The sequence below is a fragment of the Lonchura striata genome, chromosome 12 (assembly GCF_046129695.1).
Source record: "Lonchura striata isolate bLonStr1 chromosome 12, bLonStr1.mat, whole genome shotgun sequence".
NCBI classification, from domain to species: Eukaryota; Metazoa; Chordata; class Aves; order Passeriformes; family Estrildidae; genus Lonchura; species Lonchura striata.
In genome coordinates, this window is record NC_134614.1 from 13,618,359 (window position 1) to 13,631,770 (window position 13,412).

Consider the following 13,412-nt stretch of genomic DNA (forward strand, 5'->3'; position numbering starts at 1 on the left):
ATTTCCCAAGCAGGTAGCTGGGTAGATAGAGACACAGTCCCCAGATCAGAGCCAGATCACTGGTGGGTGTGCTGTTGGTTTACCTGGGAAATTCAGGCTTCAAAAATGTTCTGTCCTACAAGGCAAATTTGGTCAGAGGTTGTTTAATAGCAAATAGTGGTTTGTGTTATGTTAGAGGAAGACAGGCTTCAGCGTGCTTTGGTGCAAGCTAGGGTTGTGCTCCGTAGCAAGGTGAGGAGAAAGATTTCAGCACAGCTGATGGAAGGTGTCAGTCAGCAGTTGTAGGTCATATTGAGGGGCTCTGGCAGGTCTGTTGGGATCAGCCCAGGACAAAAAAGCAAACACCACTTCACATAAGCAATTTTCTGTATCTCGGTCCTTTACAGAAGCACAACAGCTGAAGCCAGGCAGGTTAGCAAAGCTCTAAGCTGGTACCTGGGAGAGCAAGAATAACTAGTAGTGAAATGCTCTATGTCTGGTTTTTATCCTTTGAGCTCCTCTGTAATGTTATTGGAAAACAAAAATTGTTTAAATAATGGAACAGACCCAATGAAATTGTGCAGTGATGCAGAAGGGGTTGAGGAAGGGTTATTCTTTTCTTTCCATTATTTTTCTCCTCCTGCCTTGCCTCCCAAACGTGGGTGGAATCTACATGTCAGGCGCTAGCGACATCAGCCTGGCCCGGTGGCTTTTCTTAATGGCAAGAAAGAGATTAAATGCAATTAACATCGATTGAGCAAAAAGTGCCCTCGGTTTGTGTGTGGATTAATTAACAGTCATCCTTTCAGCAGCAGCCCTTTGCAGAGCTGTGTTTGTTCCTCCTGGCCCTGCTCTTTCCTAGCACATGTCCAAAATCAAAAGCACTGAGCTTGTTCCCTACTGCGACGTCTGGGGTTACCAGCTCAGCAGGGAGATGCAGGCCCCCAACCAGGATGATTTTTTGTGCAGTCTGCTGACTGCAGAGCTGCTCAGTCAGTGGCAAAATATTTCCTGTTAAGCAAGGCTAATGACGGGAGCTCTCTGCGAGTTAGAACAATGATCAGAACAACTGTCTGGAGGAAATCAATGTTATAATGCATGAACAAACAGGTGAGTCTCAGAACAGCTGGAGATTAGTTGTGCTGGTAAATAACTTTGTATTCGGGTGATGCAGAGCAATGGGGAGGTGTCAAGGCAGAGCAAAGCAAGCAGTGGGCTCTTGTGAGCCAAAGGAGAGGAAGGAGGAAACCAGAAAGACTCTTTCTGTTCCTAGCACTCTGCTGGTGGGGTGTGTAGACCAGGAGACTTGCATGTGAAAGCACTTTCTGGGGTGTTCTGACAATGTGTCTGGTGAGTTTTCTGAAAAGCGTCTTTTCTGCTGTCAAGCCAACTTTGAAGACACCATCTGGGGAAGTAGCCAAGAAGTCATTGGGTGAACTTCCCTGCTTTGCAAAACTATTAACACCAGTACAGAGAAGAGGGAAAACAAAACTCCCTTCATAGCTTTTTGAATTAATGTTTTTTGTTGCTGCCAGGCATGCTCCTGGCCCTCCTTATTCCAGTCTCAAGGACAGCAACTGTTGGACTCCTGAAGGATGAGAGAGACAGAAAGGCTTTTCTGTGCAATAACTATATGGCACAGAAGTGCTGTGATCCATTAGTCAGCACAGCTGCTCCACAAAATAGCCAATACTCTGAGTGTAACAGAACAAATTGCACATAACCAAAAAATACCTACAGCATACATCAAACCAAAGTGACTCAAACGTCCCTTGCAGCGCTTTGGGGTGCTAATAGCCCTGCAACAAATGCCTCATGCAGTGTAAAGGCCTTGAACACCCATCTTAGGGCAGGTCAGGAGTTTTGTATTTTGTTTGTGCCTCCTTCCACACTAACTGAGATGAAAAAGTTGTGTGGTCACGTTGCTGAGGTTTGCTGTGTGCCAACAGGTATTGTGATGTTGAGAGCTGCCTGCACACGTCAGGAACTATGGAGATTAATTTCTACTTTGTCACTGACACTCCAAATGTACCAAGTCATTTATCATGAGGATCTGCTTTCTGATTTCTTCATAGCTACACAGTGCCCATATGTGTGAGTGCTGTGGTGTGACTGCTTAAAGGGTTGTTAAAACAAAGACAAGGCACATGGTGGAGGGAACTTGCAGGGTTTACCCTGTGAGACTAACGGCTGGTTAAATAAATATGTCTTAACACAGCTGAGGCTTGGCAAACAGCGTCTCTGGCAAACACTGAGAGAGGAAGTTCTTCAGGGTCTGGCTTTTCAAGGAGGGAGATTCCTCCGCTGGCTGAGAGCCTCCAGCAAGGCTGAGAGCTGGGGCCCAGAGCTGGCCAGAGACTGGGGGAGGTGGAGAGGATGCTGCAGTTCCCCCAGGCAGCCCCGAGCTTCTGCACTGGGATGCAGACTGAGAAGGAACAGGACAGAGGAACAGGTGCATTAGAAAATCTTGCTGAAGCTTGCTTGGCCCAGTGCTGGATACCAGGGCCTCAGCTCTGTTAGAGGACAAGAACTGCTCTGGGCATTGACTGGACTCCCTTCTCAGCGGGAGTGAGATTTGTGAAGCAGATCTACTTGCAGAGCTCAGCCCTTTCTCCTCACTCAACTGGAACCAGAGCTGGAAAGCTACTGGCTTTCCCTCAGGGGCTGCAAAGTGGCAGGCTGTGTCAGCTAAGCAGCTCGTTTTGACTGCAGTTAGCTCCTGAGCAGGGTGCCACAGTGGTGGAAGAACATGAGTTAGGGGCTCGAAGGTCCCATTTGCTGTGAGAGGCATGGAAGAAAACAAGTGCTGTGTGCCTTCCAGCTGGACTGGCTGTCAGGACTGAACAGATTGCCATTCCTGTTTGTGCTGATGAGGAATTAGCCTTTGTATGGACACTATTTTCATAGGTAGAGGCGCTGGGCTGGAGCTCATCAAGACTGGAACCTTGTCTCTACCTGGATTGCCTTGGCAGTGGCATTAAAAGTAACCTGCCCTCCCAATGCAAGAAGGGCTCTGTTCCCTCTCATCAGACTGAGGGTGTGATGCACTCTCCAAGGCTGTTCATCTCTGACTTCTTGTTCTGCTAACACTGCAGCAGAGACCAGCTAGTGCCAACTTAGGGGCATTTTGAGGAGGCACAAAAATCTTTTCGATCTGAGCCTCAACTCCATTAATTGGCAGTATCCTGTCTGGTGAGAGCAGTGATTGCAATCTGCCTGGGCTTGTTTCCTATTTACCTTGTCTGGTGCATATGCAATTATAAGGGCATGGAGAAGAGGAAAAGCTTCTTCTTCCCTTTCCTGGCTCTTTCTGCTCAAGGTAAGTGCTGTAGCAACCTGGTAGCATCTTGCAGAGAGGATACCAGGTTGGAAGAAAATGAAGGGGTGCCAAGTCTGCACTGGCATGGTTGCAAAGCTAGGTGGGCAAAGAGTGGGTTTAGTCTCAGAGTTATGGTGTCCCTCAGCCCATCCGTTCTGGGTCCAGTCTCACTGTGCAAAGGATTTTGAGGAGGTTTAATCATCCAGAGTAAGATGGAACCTGATGTTTTTGCACAAGGAATGTTTGTGAACCTCCAGCTCAATGCATACCTGGTATGTGGGTAGGTTAGGCTGGAAAGAATTCATTGAGGTTAAGAACTGGCTGTTTTCATTTTCTCCTGAAATAAGTTAAAATATCATAGAATTGTATAATGGTTTTATCTGGAAGGGACCTTAAAGATCATCTATTCTCAGCCACTCTGCCATGGATAGAGACACCTGCAACTAGATGAGGTTGAAATATGTAGTTATGATTTTGAACATGAAATTGTGTAACTGTGATATTCTTCAAAAGTGTTTAAAAAGAGAGGTTTTACTGTCTTCCAGAAAGGTTAACCACAGAGTAGGCACAGAAGTGATTTTGGTTTGGGTTTTTTTTTTTTTTTTTTTTCACAAAATGTAGCATTCCTGGACACTTTACTGAAGTGTTACAATGTGAATACAGCAAATTACTTCATTGCAAAATTGATCGTGAGTTGTTACTGCTTCATTCATTGCAATTTCTGTGAGTGCTATTGGAGTTTTAAAAATATATTGCTCTGTGCACAACTTTTAAGTCACTAATGATGAGAAAAATTACCTGGGAAATTAGAGTCAGTGGAGTATTATTGATGGTTCATTTGTCAGATTTCTGCATAACCCTTGTCTAAATAATTTGGTGTACAATTTTCTCTTTATTGTGGAGTTCTTTGAAGCTTTTCTAGTTCATCGTTGTCAGAGATGGAGCTGTCTTTGGAGATTCAAGGCCAGCATATTCAGTTGGCCATGTATCAGCCAATATCAGCCTGCTGTGCAGAAGCAGCCCAAATGACATCCTCACCTTCTGACAGACAGTGCCAAGTGTGCTAGCATCATTATTTTGTGATGTTTTCCATTCTGATTCACGCTGAAGAAAGCACAGCTCCTCTCCTCAGAAAGGCAAATATCTGGAGAGTAGAACTGAGCTCAAACACAGCCCTAATAAAAATGGGCAATGAGACTGTATGGAGTGAAGTGTTCACTTGTCTTTCTCTGGTTGGCTTTAGCTGAATCCTCTGAACGTGGATCAGTACTGTCTGCTCTGCAACAGGGACCTGCACGTATCCAGAGCATGAGAAACATGTAGGCTCTGTTGATGGGCTTATCCTCTGTGATCCTGCTGTTCCTGTAGCACTGACCACCATGCCACTGCTGCTGCAGGAGAGCCAATTGCCCACACTGGGAAGTGGGATCCAGCACTGATTTCTCAGATCCTCAGAGGGAGAGGTGTTACAGCTGGTGTCATGTGTTCTCATCCACTGCTGATGGTATTGTTGGTTTGATTTGTTTGACTTTGTAGATGTGATAAGATAAAAATAGGAATAGAGCACAGCAGACTTTGCAATCTCCATCCTAAAAACTTTGGAAGCTTTCTGTCTTACAATATCCCTCAGAAGCTCATAGCTCATATGCAGATACCTGCAGGATCTGAGGAGGTACCATGTAGTAGGTTTCTGTGGGGACAAAGCAGATGTGATTTTGCTTTGAATTTTAGGAGGGCTTGGGTCTTAATAGGATAGAGGCTATCAGATATGTCAGAAGTTAGGGTGGTCTCTGAGTCCCCATCTTTCTTCTTCTCACTTCTCTGGTGCTCTTATATTGATCCTGTTCCAGGATGAGCAAATGGGGGGAGTTTGTGTGTGTGTGTGTTTGGTGGCAGCTTATCAAAGTGCTTCTATGTCCTCCTATGCTAAGGCAGGACTTAGTGTCTGTTCCAAGGCTTACCTGGAGCCACAGCTGTGCTCTCCCACTGTAGGCCAGTAGATTTACAATCCTGATTGTTTCAACTGACCACGTGCTCTTGATCACAGAATCAGCCTTATGTTTGGTGTCATGAGCTGCTTTCTTGCTTCCACAGTTCTCTCCCCTTGAATATCTTGTGTTTTACAGTAAGTGAAACCTGAAGATTTTTCCGAGGGTTTTACACCCTGCCAGTGCTACTCTTTCATTTCTGATGTTAACATTCCCATGTCAACAAAGCTGCATAACTAGCTTACTGCCTTTTTCTTTTGTCTCCTTTTTTCTCCAGGAGCTGTTAGTTAATTCTGGATAAACGTCATCCGCCAAAGAGCAGAGGACAGGGACCACAGATGCCCTTGGAAGCCCCAGCATCCTTCTGGACAGACACTGACCAAAACTGGTGCCTTCTGCCCTCGATGACCAAGACACTACAATATGATTCCTCCTCTAACTGCCTGCATGTATCAGTCTCGGTGGACGTTCCTGGGGTTGGGAGAAGGGTCCCAGGAGTGGGGGAAGCTATAGTTTCTTTTCATTGTTCTGCAATGTAAAGAACTGTGTTAACCCCAGTGCTTCCAGCATAGCTTGTAGCTTAGAGTCTTGCTCCAACACAAGTCTGGTTCACTCAGTTCTAACTTTGGTTTCACCAACCAACATCTGAGTTTCAAGAGTCCGCCTCTGTTTGCTCTGGAGAAAAGGGTCCAAAGTATTTGGAAGTAGCCCTGAGTAGCTTGTTAGGATTAACTGTTCCTAGCATGCTCCCATTGGTTACACCAGCAGGCACATTCCTTCCCTTCCAGGGTTCCCTCCTAAACAATAAAGTGTTGAACAGTCACCATTTGCTCTGAGATACTTTCAGTCCCATGAGTTTGTAAACTGCTGTTTTCTGCCTATTGCCAATGCCAACAAAAATTTCAAATTAGTGTGAAGAATAGGAGTATTTCAAATCACAGTTTATAAGTCACAAAACTTGTTCATTTTGGTCCCAGGATGATTGGCGTATTTGAAAGTACTTGGTTAAAAAGTCCTGGCTGAAGGGAACTGGTAGTGTGGAATCATACTGGAAAAACCTTTGCCTGCTGGCTGCAGAGACCAAATTATCTTTCTTTACACAAGCTCTTGTGTGCAGTTCCTGCTGTGTCTGCCATAAGCCACTGTCCCTTTCATCCTTGTGCTCTGTGTTGAGCCCTCTCCTTGCTGTGTGAGGAATGGAGGAAGCTGGATGCATCTGGAATCTTATTCTCCTAGAGGTAGGTGTGGCAGAATTGCAAAAGGCCTGTCAGCAAACCAGGGGAGCAGGTCTAGTTTGGTAACCTGATTCTTTTCTCTGGGTACAGCTTCTCTGCCTGGCAGCATTAGCTTCCTCTGTCCTCTCTGACTGTATCTGACAGTTTTTGAAGAATGTGAACATGGATTTTTGGAGGTCGTGTCAGAGTTTAATGCAGCGTTTATGAAAATGGATGAGGGGGGCTGAGAATTGTTTCTGTGTTATATTCTGCTTCGTCTCTTTTTTCTTTAGACAGCAACTTAGTGCTTTACATCTCCATTAGAGAAACAAAATGCCTTTCCTTCTTATTGAGAGCTGATGCCACAACGCTTTTCATCCTCAGAAGTGATGTTTGCTTACGCATGGCTTATCTCTGTTAGTCTCAGATCTTGCAAAAATTCCAGCTCTGCATCTTTGTGTAGGTCAAACTTGCTGTCCCTAAGGGAGGAAGAGCAAGTTTTCCAAAACAAAGTAGGACAATTAGTGCCTTCAGATCTATTAGAGCAGGACTGGGTGGGTTTTTGTTGCTGCTGCCATGCCAGCTTTTGGATCTGTTTGGGATAGCCACAGAGCTTGATTCTGCAGGCAGAGATTTAGAGCACCAAGGTCTGTCCCTGACTAGGTTTGAAATTATTGCTGGTCTGAAGAGAAAAGTATGTATTTCGTCTCTTCTTCATTTTCCTCTTGCCCCTATCCAGCATTGTCTTGCATGAGCAATTTGCATGTTATTATTTCAGTTGCCCTAAATTGGGGGGGACTGTGATGCCAGGGCTGATTATTTGGCGGCGCTAGGCAATTTTCTCTGTTAGGCAACTGTAATACATTTTCATGTTCTTTTATAATGAGCTTTATTTACCAAATTGGCAATTCCTCTGTTGAGAAATAACTGATTACAGCATTCAGGGAGTTGCTGTCATCTCAAGATACACAGGTGTCTGTGGAACATAAACAGATGTGATCATTCAGACAGTGAACTCGATGGTGGGGGGGGTGAGGATCAGCCATAAAATCATAAATGTAGCAGCTACAGCTAATGTTGGCCAGGTGCATTGCGGCTGTTTGCAGCTCAGCAAGGACAAAGTGGCACTCAAAGGCCATCCAGTACCTCCAGATGAGGGACTGCTTGATTGATAGTTGAAAATACACCTCTTACCTGTCACTGCATTTCAATATTGGCTTGCCTAACTCTGTCTCCAAAAGTTTCTGAGGACAGACATTCAGTTGTGGCACAACCTTGAAGTGAGAAACTCTGTCCTGCTGTGTTGGGTTTGATTTTAGCTTACTCTGTGCTAAATGTCTACAAACTTCTTAGTAGTCATGTCCGTGGGGACTGTGGCCCCATCTGCCTTTCAGGCAGTCCCTTTCCTTTGGTGTTTCCTAGTGCCCAGGAGCAATTTTGTTGCTGCTGTTGCCCTAATCAGCAGCTCAGACACCTGAGCCTGGGGGGAAATACAATCACCGGGGATGTCAATAGGAAACTGCTGAAGATGAAGTTCAGTTGCAGAGTTTCAGCTGCTATCCAAGTAAAAAATGTGCAGGTAACAGAACTTCTTGAGTGAATGTTTTCTCTTCTCCCTCATCTTTGCTGCTCCTGTAGTACCAAAGCCCTTGAAAAGAAGGAAGAAGCCCTGCACCTTCTCCTAGACTCCCTCTCCTTATGTCTCTCCTTGACTGCTTGTGGGATATTCAAAGCAATTTTGGTTTTGTGCAAGATTGTGACAGCAGGTGTCAGTTATGCTCCAGAATGGCAGGACCATTATTCCTGGAGCCTGGTGTCCAGTGTTGAATAGATGTCCTTTCCACACTGCTACCACCACAGCTGGCATTAATGGACAACTAGGACAGCAGGATAAACAAGGTCTGAATCTACTGTGGGAGCTGCATTAGAGGCAGTTTCCTCCAAAGGCAACTTTGACGTGGGGCAGAGGCAGCCAGCCACGCTGCTGTCTGTGCTGCATGTGCTGGATAAAAAGCAGCTCTTTTGTGACCAGGAATACCTGTTTCACCAACTAAAACCAAGCCTTCCTATGGTCAGGTGCAGCACAGTTCTCCCTTCAGCTGAGCAGTGCATGTCCATTTTGCTTGCCTGCTTATTGCAGTTCTCTGCAAGCTGGGTAATTTTGTGTACAAATGCATCCGGTGATTTGGATGCAATGTGCACAATTGTGGTAATTTCATGTGAAAATACAGCTTGCAGAGTGCCTGCTTTAAGGGTATGAATTGTTTTAAAACTTGCCAGATGAATAGAAAGAACAACCTTTTTATTCATGCATAATTTCTTAGCATTGCAGGAAGGGAAAAGAACAAAACCAGAGAAGTTAGAGAAGATACAGGAAATAACAGAACTGATAAAAAATTTCCAATAGGCCTCAGTAGCTTTGTAAATGAAACATTCAACAAGCAGCACTTTGAGATTCCAGTGTGCAAGAACATCACCAGCACTCCAAGCACCGAATTTGTGATCTTGCATAAAAACTCAACCCGTTGCCTCCTGCTGTTAATATTTCACACTTGACTTTGCAAGATGCTTTATCTAATATCCTCTCTGCATTTAGGCAGCTACCTTCTCTGCCTTGTCCATAACAGGAGAGGCGGGAGGAGGAAGGCAATTGCCAAGGATGTCTGTAATCTATGTAGGAGGGTTTTGTGTAGCTGTAGGGGGAGAAGAGTAAGTCTCATTTCCTATTTTATAGTCTGCTGAGTCCTGTGATCTCATGCTGTGTGCTCCTTTTCCAAGCAGAATTTTTCAATTTGTCTTTCAAGTTCTTGTTATTTTTTATTTCCAAACTGGTTAAAAGTGTTTGTCTGTAACTTGTTGATAAATTGTTTGTGTCTGACTCCCTCAGGTGCTTCACTGCCAGTCTTGTATATGTTTCCAGACCACCTTTTTCTTCTCTTGTCTTGTGCCACTCCAGTGGGCTGTTGCATCCAGCACTGAAATGTTATCAGCCCTTTTTTGGACCCATGGAAGTCTGAAGGGCTGTTCAGTGTCCTGTGACATGCAACCCCACACCTGCTCCCATTCATGCAGATTTTATCTTGTCTGGGGCTGGATGTGGTATTCCTGAACTGGCTCACCTGCCTTGCCAGCCCTATCACTCTGCTCTTGGTGTGTGGTGGATTTTCCTCTCTTTCCTTGTTCTTGATTCCTTGGGGGAGAAGGTTGATGTGGACTGAAGTGATTGGGCTGCATCACCTTTGAGCTGAGGCTGTTCAGGCTGGTAATGCTGCCCCTCCATCTCCCACTCTGGTGTGTAATTGTGCTGGCAGAGTGGTAGTTTCGCAGCCTGGGGCAAAGCCAGAGGAAGCAAATGGAGCAGCCCCTGGTCTCAGGAGAGCTCCCAGTCAAAAGTGTGTCTTGGATTTAATGACACGTGTTCTCTTTCAGACTTTTTATAGAGGTCAGAGCATGGCAGGAAACTTTCCTCTGTCATCTTCCTAGGGAGAGCAGCACACAAACTTTTATTTCCAAGTTGAAATCAATTGTTCCCTCAGGGCTATGTAACAAACTGCTCCTGTAGCTGATTTCCCCTTGTGAATGGCCTAAATTAGATGCTCTCCCTGGTTGCCCTCATTGGAATGGCTTGTGCTTTATCCAGCTATTTCGTTTGTGCCATTTGCTACGAGATGTTGATAGCACTTGTCTGGTTCCTGCTGCCCTGTGTTGTTCTGTATGGGAGCTATTGCATGGCAGGCCTGCTGTCCCAGGGAGTGTAGGAGAAGAGGCAGCAGGGACCTGGAAACTCATTTTGAATCCTACTTTGCCTCTTCCTTTGATTTCAGAAAGTGTGTTTAAAAATAATTTCTGGTATCTTTGGAGCAGGTTGGCTAATTGACATGAATTGGAACAAAGCCCTTGGGCTCACTTGGATCTTTTTGAGGAGTTGGAATCTATTCCCTTCCTTATGGATCCCTAAAAGCTTTGTTTCAATATCCTTTTTGAATACTGAGTTGATGTTGGGGTGACAGCTGCAGGGTAAATTGTCTTCATTCCCATCTAGTACTAACATTTTTGGCAAACTGGTGCATGCAGTTTAGTCCTGTACACTTCCTATTGCCTGCTTTGCAGAATTAAAAAAAAACAAGTTACCTTCAGTGTTTTAAGACCAGAAAACATTTTGGAGTCACCCAGACACTCCAGCTGTGCCTTCTGCATGTGCACATCTGTATGTGAGCAGCTCTGCTAGAGTCTCTGGGTGGGCATCTCCTCCTTGCCAGTGGGGCAGAGCTTTTGTGTTATTTAGTCCTTGAACAGTCTGAATGAATCTCGCCAATGGCCACCAGTGGAGGACATGAGTGACATTCCCTCAGGAAGAATTAAAAGGATGTTATTTTTTCCCTTCTGTGACCTCTTGAACATCCCACTGTACCCATTTTCTTGATGGCAGAGTCCACCATCATAGTGAGTTTGGTTTTTATTTTTTTGTGAGTGGGGAGTGCCATTGTAAGTCAGGATTAGCTAAACATAACATTAAAAATAAAGCACGGCTATTAATTTAATGGCTTCCTTGTTACAACCATCATAAAACAAGTAAACAGGAACTCTGCCAGTGCTGCCTGCAGTCCTCCTCCAAGTGGCTGAACCAAGGGAGAGATTTGAACTCTTGCCATTTGATAAAGCCATGTGCGAACATGGCTTTTTAAAAATTAAATCTTTACTTTTCCTGTTGTAGCCTTTCAACTGCTGAAGAAGCCTGGCCAGTGACTGCAGTGGAGCTTTGCAGCTCTTAATGAGACAGAGGGGAAATGGCAGTTCAGGACTTAGCTTAAATCATACCAGCCAAAATAAAAGATTACAAAAGGCAGGGAAATTGTTCTTTGTGGACTGTCTCACTGAAACAGCCTTTGTAGTCCCTTTAATCCTTACTTACTTATTTTTCTTTTGCAAAGGAAAATAACTTTTGTATTGGGACTTCTTCCCTTCTACTCTTTATCTTCCAGAGTGCTCTTGCCAACTATTGGCGACATCCTTGGACTGGAATTCACTGGATTACATGAATCACACTGTGGATCTGTGGTGGCCACATAGACTGGGTGCCTGCTCCCAAGTGCAGTTCAGTCACTGCATCTCAGTGGGAAGTGTACAGTGAGGAAGCACACAGGAGTGTCCAAACAAAGTGTAAGCTGAAAGCAGTAGAACCATTTGTGTGCTGGGCTTCTTCCAGACTTGAATCAAGTGCTTGTGCAGTGCTGTGGGGTCTTTAAGTTAAAGAAGTTACAAAAAGAAAATACTCATCCATTGGTTTGAAGACTCAATTCTAGTTATTCTTATATTGTGCCTTCTGGTGTCCTGAAGTTTACATTCCCAAACTGGAGGGTGGTTTACAAAACAGAATATGCTCAGTAATGTATTTAATATTCAGCTGTGAAACCTCAGTGCCAGCTGTTGGTTCCACCCAGCTGCTCATTGGTCACATTTACCCATGCTGGGAAAAAGGAACTTAGCTGTCTGAAGGAAAGGGTTGCCATTTAGTCTGTGGCCAAACAGATAAAGAGGATTCATGCTTCTAAGCTGATTATCTTTGTGAAAGTACCCTCAGCCAGCAGGATCTGGCTCCTCAGCTTCCCAGAAAACAAAGCAAATGTCCTCTTCTGAGGCTGCAGGTGGTCCTGTATTGCTCACTGCTGGTCTAAAGCTCAAGGAGTTTCATTTGAGGCTACTTTGAGGCAATGAAGGTGATTAGGTGTCTCTAGGTTATAGGAATCCAATGTTGAGGTGACAGTATCCAAGTGTAGCAGCAGGAGAAAGATACATTTGCTTCTTTGTGACTGATGGGCTGATGTTTTAAAGTGTGGTTCTTCTGCTGGGTAAAAAAACTTCAACACTGCAAGGAATTGCACAAAAAAAATAGACCCACGTTCACACCATAAATTTAAGGTGATCTTTATAATTTTTTTTTACTGTGAACTTGGTCACTGCCAACCAGTGCTCACCTTGTGGGATTGGAGGTGTTTACCTTGTGGGATTGGAGGTCCAAACTCTGCTCTCTGGAAAAACCAAGCACACCCATTACAGTGAGGTTTTATTTATTGTACTCAAGAGAATTGTGCTCCAGATCTCTTTGCAGTCACCCCTGAGGCTGGGAGCCCTAACACTGCTACAGACCTTGCAGCACCGTAAGCATGCAGATGACAACATAGTCACAGCTGTTCTCAGGAGGGCAGGATTCTGCCATGCTCAACTTGAAAGAAAACTGGATTTTAATGAGGAGTACAAGGTGAAAACTTCTGAAGCTTGGAAGCCTTTTACCATCCTTTGAGAATGTGGACCATGGAGCAAAAAGCACGGAAGGTGACTCAGCCCTGCTCCTGCCCATGGGGCTACCCTGTGAACAAGGTGCCCTGGGGAGAGCTTCTGGCTCTCCATGCTCTCCTTGCTCTAAATAATTCACAAAAATTAGGTCCCTTCCATCCAGCCTTAGATTTTAGGGTTAAGTAATTTATAAACCAGTCTGCAATATTTCTTCTTGTTGCTGTATATCCCTACATAGTATCCCAAAAGTCCTTTCCAGATTTTTAAAGTTATGTCAAATCTCTACCTGCTGACTGCAGGAGAAGCACCTTCCCTTTTGTGGTGTCTGAATGTCCAAAGAGGCTGTGCCTGGCCCAGGATTTTCCCTCCTGTGTTGAACTCTGGGAATTGAGTAGTTTATGGGAGTGGAGAGGAGGTGCTCAGGGAAAAGGAGTGGCTGAAAATGTACCTTTGACTCATAACATGGAAACGTAACTAATAGCTTTGGTTCAGATTTTCTAAGGATTCTCCAAGCCCTGAAAATTTGGGCAAGTGAGTATGGCAGGTGAGTCTCAGAGCTGTACAATAAATTAATGGACCTGTGCACAGTGTATCAAGTAGTGTAACGATGCCCTTAGT

The 13,412-nt window shown here is 44.7% G+C and overlaps 1 protein-coding gene across 2 annotated transcripts in view; it reads left to right on the plus strand.

Annotated features, from left to right (window-relative positions):
* Positions 1-6,109, plus strand: part of CHCHD6 (coiled-coil-helix-coiled-coil-helix domain containing 6) — a 109,131-nt gene extending 103,022 nt beyond the window's left edge. For both annotated transcript variants that reach the window (XM_021532034.3, XM_021532045.3), the window contains one exon: positions 5,564-6,109. In XM_021532034.3, the coding sequence (XP_021387709.2) occupies positions 5,564-5,587 (24 nt within the window). In that variant the 3' untranslated portion in view covers positions 5,588-6,109. The remainder of the gene's footprint in view (positions 1-5,563) is intronic.
* Positions 6,110-13,412: the final 7,303 nt, after the last annotated feature.